Source organism: Octopus bimaculoides, chromosome 4 (genome assembly GCF_001194135.2).
Source record: "Octopus bimaculoides isolate UCB-OBI-ISO-001 chromosome 4, ASM119413v2, whole genome shotgun sequence".
In the NCBI taxonomy this organism is placed as follows: domain Eukaryota; kingdom Metazoa; phylum Mollusca; class Cephalopoda; order Octopoda; family Octopodidae; genus Octopus; species Octopus bimaculoides.
In genome coordinates, this window is record NC_068984.1 from 119,124,320 (window position 1) to 119,132,999 (window position 8,680).

At 37.2% G+C, this 8,680-nt stretch overlaps 1 protein-coding gene across 1 annotated transcript in view; it reads right to left on the minus strand.

Annotated features, from left to right (window-relative positions):
* Positions 1–4,540: 4,540 nt before the first annotated feature.
* The window catches only part of LOC106874853 (acid phosphatase type 7), an 8,973-nt gene continuing 4,833 nt past the window's right edge, over positions 4,541–8,680 (minus strand). The window contains exon 2 of the mRNA XM_014922742.2: positions 4,541–4,752. Coding sequence (XP_014778228.2) covers positions 4,574–4,752 — 179 coding nt within the window. The 3' untranslated portion in view covers positions 4,541–4,573. The remainder of the gene's footprint in view (positions 4,753–8,680) is intronic.

Below are 8,680 nucleotides of genomic sequence, written 5' to 3' on the forward strand. Positions count from 1 at the left end.
TTTTCCTAAAAACACTTGAGTAAAATTTAGAGCTAGTCTGAGGTATATATGGAACAAACTTCAAATTTACCATTATTTTTTTAATATGTAGGCATGCAGATAAGGCAGTGGGCTAGCAGAATTGTTAGCACATCAGGTAAAATGCTTAGTAGCATTTTGTCCATCTTCACATTCTGAGTTTAAATTCCACTGAGGTCAACTTTGCCTTTCATCCTTTTGGGGTTGATAAAATAAGCAGCAGTCAAACACTGGAGTCAATGTAATTGACTTAACCACTTCTCTGAAATTGCTGGCCTTGTGCCAAAATCTGAAATCAATATGTAGGTATACAAAGGCAGCAAGCTGGCAGAAACATTAGCAGACCAGGCAAAATGCTTAGCGGTATTTCATCTGCCACTACGTTCTGTGTTCAAATTCCGCTGGGGTCGACTTTGCCTTTCATCCTTTCGGGGTCGATTAAATAAGTACCAGTTACGCACTGAGGTTGATATAATCGACTTAATCCATTTGTCTGTCCTTGTTTGTCCCCTCTGTGTGTAGCCCCTTGTGGGTAATAAAGAAATAAGAAACATTAGCATGCTGGGTGAAATACTTAGCGGTATTTCATCTGTCTTTACATTCTGAGTTCAAATTCTGCCGAGGTCGACTTTGCCTTTTATCCGTTCAGGGTTGATAAATTAAGTACCAGTTGCATACTGAGGTCGATCAAATGAACTGGTCCCCTCCCCAAAAATTCTGGGCCTTGTGCCTTGAGTAGAAAAGAATATGTAGGTATACAGATAAGGTATATTGTAATTTTAGTTTTTTCATCTCATTCTTTAAGAGATCAACTATTTTTTATCTTGTTTTTGTTTTTCTACAAAGTCAAACAGATGAATTTCCGTTTGCAATGCATACCCACTGGACCTTCTGCGTTGGATGTAGATCTGTTTGTCACAAGATACGTGTCAGATGACTGTGCTCAGGTTGTTTTATGAAAAGAAACCACACTTATGTCCATCTAAGTTGAAAATTTCACATGAAGTTAAATGATTATCCACTGATAACATATATGTATACGCACTAGTGTAGCTAGAGTGTGTGCCACCCAGGGTGGCCCTTCAATTTTCCACCCTGGATCCCACAAAAAACACATATTGCCTACAGCAATAGCCTACAACAGGATTAAAAGTGCCACCCCTTTAAAAGGACCACCCCTGCCATTCCCACTAGCTACACTAGTGTGTATATGTACAACAGGTGATACTCAAGAGTTACTTATATTTTACAATGTTAATCTGCATGAAATATGGAACAGAAATGAAATGTGATAGCAATTAAGAGGCATTAAATGCAGCAGCTAATATGTGCAGGAGATCTGTAGGCATTGGTAAGGACATATGATTGAAAGAGACAATACTTGCTGGGTAAAAGAAAAAAAACAACCTGCCCAGTCCTGCTAATGGGAAAGATACAGGAAGAGGTAATGAACTTTGGCTTCAGAGTTGAGATGAAACAGGAATTGAATGAATTTTAATCTACTTTTTTCAAACTGATGTGATCAATACAAAAGGTGGTGGACTGACAGAACTGTTCATATCAGACAAAATAATATGTGGTATTTAGTTATGGTGCTTTGTACTCAAATCCTGCTGAGATAAACTTTGTTATCATCCTTCTGGAGTTAATAAAAGTAGCAGTCTGGAATCAATATGATAGACTTCAAGCTTATGGACAGTCTGTTCAGATCAGAAATAGATAGTTGTAGCACTATTTTCAGACAGTGTCTGAAAATGTTATGAGAATATGCAAAATGATATGAGGATATACAACGTGAATGCCTGCTGGCATTATATTGTCAAAGATAAAATGTGGAGAAACAGAAAAAATTGCAGAAATATCTATTTAAATGATAGTTATAATGAAGATTATAATCTCTCAATAATTTTTTTTGTTTTTTCTCTACATCCAAATTTTTTTGTGTCATATCTATCTGTTTAATACATCTTTATCATGCTTAAACTACAACCTTGACTGTGCTAGACTTGCTAGAAATAGTAGCCAAATATCATTCAAATCACATCCTACCATCTTTAAAAGAAAAGACACATTAGATAATCTTAGATACTCCTAAACATACAGGATCCATATAGCTGGAATGTTCATGATCATAGGTATGCTCTATCAGGATTGACCTGGCACTAAAACAACAACAACTATAATAACTATACTTCTGGTGAGTAACAGTCAATAGTGTTTTACCATTATATTGTACAATTAATATTTGAAGATGGAACTGATATACAAAACACTGACAATAACAGCTGTCAAATAATTTAGTTAATTATCAATATGGCTGGGGGGAAAGTACCTCAGGGGAATGTTGTGAAAACTAAATACACACAAGGTAAGATCTTGCATATGTAATATACTGAGTTAAAAAAAAAAAAAACTCAATTAATTGAGATTACTCAATGCTGCCAATAAGCAAAAACTTCCTCTAAGGGGTGTTTAAAATTTAAAAACAGCTAGCAAGGGAAATAACTCCAATAAAATCAACCAACAGAAGTTTCTGGAAAAGAAATCAGATGCAGATGGGAATGGATCTTATCCTTAAATTTGGCTAATTACTTGACTAATACTATAACAAAGTGAAGGCATACAGCTTCATGGTTAGGATGTTTGGCTCATAGTCACAATGTAATGAGTTCAATTCCTGACCAGTAATGTGTTGTTCCAGTCTATTCAGCTAAAAATGAGTACCAGCCTTGTACTAGCACAGCCCTCTCCTTCCAGTAGTTACATCCTAGATGTGCCTGTGAGTCAAAGGAATTAGAGAATTGAAAGGGTGTCCATGTCTGCTTAAGACTACATAAGTATATCTTTATACAACTGCCATCATTCATATACAATGCATACCATGATCCATGATTTGTGGTGGAACAGGGACAGCTTGGTGAATAGGGACAATAAAAGAAAATTAAGATACTAATGTCAGTATAGTAAGAGCTCTACCATTAAGGGGCATAAGATCATTCAGAAGGCCAGAGCTCTTATCATGCTGACACGCTGATATTAGTTAGCATTTAAAATTTTTTTTTTTTGTCCCTATTCTCCCCAAATCGCAGTAACCATACCAGATTAATCTTTGTCTTGCACATTACACCTGATACCTCTTACAGTATCCAGTTTTACTATCAACTCATTTTTACACAGTCATTCATGCACACTGATATTAAACATCTAGTCGAACATGTTTGTTTTATTTCTTTCCCATTTTTGCGAATTCCAATGAGAATTCCAATGGCTCAGAAGCCACAAAGTGAGCTCACTCACTAATTCATCTTTGCTTCAATAGCAGTGACCAGCATACCGTATCCTCCACTCTTGAATGATTATTCTTTTATTCTTTTACATGTTTCAGTCATTTAACTGTGGCCATGCTGGAGCACTGCCTTAAAGGGCTTTAGTCCAAGAAATCGACCCCAAGATTTATTCTTTGTAAACCTAGTACTTATTCTATTGGTATCTTTTGCAGAACTGCTAAGTTACGGGGACATAAACAGTCCAACATCAGTTGTCAAGCGATAGTGGGGGAACAAACACAGACATAAAGACACACACACATAAATACATACATACATATATATATATCATCATCATCGTTTAACGTCCGCTTTCCATGCTAGCATGGGTTGGATGATTTGACTGAGGACTGGTGAAACCGGATGGCTACACCAGCCTCCAATCTGATTTGGCAGAGTTTCTACAGCTGGATGCCCTTCCTAACGCCAACCACTCAGAGAGTGTAGTGGGTGCTTTTACGTGTCACCCGCACAAAGGCCAGTCAGGCGGTACTGGCAACGGCCACGCTCAAAATGGTGTGGGCTTCCTTTCAGTTTCCATCTACTAGATCCACTCACAAGGCTTCAGTCAGCTTGAGGCTACAGTAGAAGACACTTGTCCAAGGCTGGATTGTAAAAAAAAAATGTTTTTCTTTTTACAACCCAGCTGTCCTTTCACATGGAATTTCATCTGTCTTTAAAGCAAAACTCTGAAGATACAAATGAATATGAATTGTTTATAAACCAAATAATGTATATAAGTCGAAACAAATTGTTGGCTATTTTGGTTTTTTAATGATTTTTTAATGTTATCTTATATTATATTATATTCGTAGTATATTATGTTATAATATAAATAAATATTGGATTGTCAATTGAATCTCTCTATTTAATTTATTGTTTTGTAATTTGCTGATGAATCATAAAAAAAAGAACTGACTCTGCTATGATTTTGAAGAATTCCTTTTTCATCCAATCAGGCAGAAGAAACTTCCAAATTATTCTTAATTTGTCCAGTGCACTCCATGCTTTTGCTATGTGACTTGATGCGTTTTTTGCGGTGGATGAAATATCACTTCCAAGATAAGTAAAACATTTGCCTGCTCATACATACATACATACATACATACATACATACATACATACATACATGCATACATACATACATACATACGTACATACATATGTTTACTTGTAATAATGAAGGACAGTTAAAACAATGAATAAAGAGATATTTAATCTACAATTCTTCAAGTTCGTGTAAGACGGAATTCATCCATCACAGCACTATTTTTACTTCTTATGTACTGAAAATGAAGAGCTTTTGGGAAAGCTTCCATGATAACATGTCCAGTATCTTTGCCTTTAACGTAGAAAGCTCTCCATTTGGCTTTATTGTAGAAAGATTCATCATTTGGCTCAGGGTTACCTGGAAGTAAAACAAGTAAATTATCATGAGACTGACTTGGTGTTAGTTATATTTCAGTCAGAGGAAACAAATAAGATCTCAAGCAAAAACATAAATAATAAACTTAAAAATAAAATCATTATAATTATAGAAAAGATAATTTAATTTTCATTGAAATCTAATAACTTGTCATTGACAGAAATATGTTTGTGCATACACATACACACTTAAAAAACACACATTCACACAAACACATAGACACACATACACATGCACATATCCTGTATGTTGCATATGGCTAAGCTCATGGAGTACTGGACAAGCAGAAAGGCAAGATAGCTAAGGAATCTAGGAACATCCAGAAAGTTGCTCATTCTGCTAGAAACAGTAACCAAAACCTTGCCAAAATCTCACTAAAATCATGCCTATGTTTGCATATATATACATGCAGTTGTGTGTGTGTGTGTGTGTGTGTCTTTCTAGCATAGAGCAGGGATGACTATAGATCAAATGGGTACTCAGAATACATGTTGGGAAGAGTAGCAGTGTTTATTTGAAGCACAAGACCTTACAGAGTGCTCATCTGTTTCCTATTCATACGTGATTTGAGGAAGATATGCAGTAAAACAGGAAACCTAAAGACAGTACATTACGCACTTAGATGGTCACCAGAATGCACAAACTCACAGACTAACAGGCATCTGCTGCTACATATGTACACATACACATTCTCTTACATATATATATGTACATACATGGATATGCATATATATATAGACACATACAAACATAGACATATGAGTCAAGTAATTGCTCAAGTTGACACCAGGCTCCAATCTAAATTTGGCAGAGTTTCTACAGCTGGATGCCCTTCCTAACACCAACCACTCATGTTTATATATATATACATGTTTATATATATATATATATATATATATATATATATATATATATATATATATATATATATATATATATACATGTTTATATATATACACACACACACATAAATACATTACATATGTACAAACAAATATAGTTACATAGGTAAGGAAGTAAACAGTTGAAAAACAGTTGTGGGCATAAGTATTTAAAAAGGTCAATACATAGGAATGCTTCTAAGTGTACTGGTGAAATGTCAAGAGAAGAATATAGAGACATATAACAAGAAACATAGGGGTGGCTGGAATTAATAAAATTAAAATTAAAAATGAAAGAAGAAAGAAGAGAGTAATTGTGATCAGAAAAAAATAAAGAACTAGTTAAACGAAATGGGTTAACACAATAGAAATATAATTAAATTCTTCTCAAAAACAATAAAGAAAAACAACGAATAAAAGTATTCAAAAATTGGTATTTTTAGGTTAATATGAAAATTGGGTGACCGGAAAGTGAGGTTCAAATGAAAAGAAGGGAAAAAGGTTAAATTGCTTTGAATGAGGTGGCAGCAAGGCTGATTTTAAGCCAATTAAATATATTTGTCTAAATTTGTCCCAGCGCCAAGAGAGGGCCCTGCACACATGCTGAAGTGGGGGATGCTAATATGGACTTTTAGCATTTTATTATGGTTAAAGGTGGAGCATGAAGCCCTCAATGCTTTTTGGTTGGGACTGGCATACTACACAAAGCATAAAACATCAATGTTCAGCTTTTGTAGAGTAGAGGGCTCCACTGACAATTCTGTAATTAGGCCCCGCACTCCCTAGTGCTGGCCCTGCTTGGCAAGAACACATGAAACAAAGGCTGAATCAATCATTGTTCATTATTGAATGAAAATATGATTTATGTGCCTAAGCTACATAACCCTTTGCCTGTTCTTGGTGTCCATGTATAACATATGATACACATTCCCAATTGTTTTCAACCGCCAGAGTAACTTACGATTTATGAAAGGCAAGCTTTATATTATTCAGAACATATGAAACAAAGACTGTCTGAAAGTCTGAAAACAAGCATGGATGTTTAGGATAAACTGATGAAAATGCTTTGGACAAGCAAAGGCTTAATTTGTAATAGGAGTTTTGGGCAAATTCAAAACACAAAGTTTCACTTCAGTGACCCACAATCACAGCACATATACAAGTTTGAAGGTCACTTTTTGAACTGATCTAGCAACACAAAAGATTACTTATTTGGTCTAGATAGGCCAATCATATAAGTCCACTTCACTCCTGTTCACTCTTCCATTTTATGAGTCATCTATCTTTCAACTGATAATTATAAAAGAGGGCAAAGATTGATCTTTTATTCGAGCAATCCCAAACCATTTTGCACCACAGACTGGTTTCAAGCAAGACAATTTTTCCACAATACAATACATATATATTACATATATGTAAGTTACAGAGAAGGTCATAGCCCAACCAATTAGGGAGAGAGTTAGCCTAGATGAGATGCAGTTTGGTTTTGTGCCAGGTAGAAGCATCATGGGTGCTATATTTCTGGTAAGGCAACTGCAGGAGAAATATCTAGCCAAAGATAGACCTCTGCACTTGGCTTTTGTTGACCTGGAGAAAGCCTTTGACAGGGTCCCCTGATCTCTTATCTGGTGGTCAATGCGGAAACTGGGGATAGACAAGTGGTTGGTAAGAGCTGTACAAGCCCTGTAAAGGGATGCTGTCAGTAAGATGAGGGTTGGCAAAGAATATAGTGAAGAATTCCATGTAGAAGTAGGGGTTCACCAAGGATCAGCCCTCAGCCCCCTCTTGTTCATTATAGTCCTCCAGGTAATAACAGGAATTCAAGACAGGCTACCCCTGGGAGCTCCTCTATGCTGATGACCTTGCTCTAATAGCTGAGTCACTGCCAGAACTAGAGACGAAGTTTAGGCTGTGGAGCAAGACCTAGAATCAAAGGGCCTTCGGATTAACCAAGCAAAAACTAAAATCTTAGTAAGTAGGAATGCTGTCAAATCACAAACCCCTTCAGGTAGATGGCCCTGCTCGATCTGTAGAAAAGGCATGGGTAGAAACTCCATACGATGTACCCAGTGTAAACTATGGACACATAAAAGGTGCAGGAATATTATAGGAAGGTTAACCAGGAAGATAGTTTTTGTGTGTGGCAGATGCACAGGAGCAATAAACACTGAAGATGTACAGAAAACAGATTCCATCACATGCCAGGGGAAGATACTAGAAGTAGTTAATAGCTTCTGCTACCTAAGCAACCAAGTCTGTAGTGGAGGTGGTCGCTCTGAGAGTGTAGGGGCTAGAATAAAAATAGCCTGGGCAAAGTTCAGGAAGCTCCGACCTCTGCTAGCAACTATGGGCCTCTCACTCAGGATGAAAGGTAGGCTGTATGATGCATGTGTGTGAACTGCCATGCTACACAGCAGTGAAACATGGGCCATGAATGCTGAGGACATGCGTAGGCTTGAAAGAAATGAAGCTAGTGTGATCCACTGGATGTGTAATATCAGTGTGCATACACGACAGAGTGTAAATGCCTTCAGAGAAAAGTTGGGCGTGAGAAGTATGAAATGTGGTGTGCAAGAGAGATGACTGTGCTGGTATGGTCATGTGCTACATATGGATGAGGTCAGCTGTGTGAGGAAATGCATGTCCAGCCCAGTTAAGTGCACCCCTGATGCATCAGGCGATATGGTATGCTTGAGGAGACCTGTTGAGTCAAGTAAAACCAATATTGTAGCTGTGGCCAGTGCTCCCTGACTGGCTCCTGTGCCAATGACATGTAAAATGCACCATCCAAACGTGGTCAATGCCAGGTCCGCCTGACTGGCTTCTCTGCCAGTGGCACATAAAAAGCACCCACTACACCGTCCAACCCATGCTAGCATGGAAAACAAACGTTAAACGATGTTGATGATGATGATGATGATGATGATGATAAGGAATGAGTGCACGTACTAGGTTTGGTGGCAAGCAATAAGTGAAGGCATGCTACATACACATGCCAAGGTAGAGAGAAAAAGTTGATGGAGGAGGAG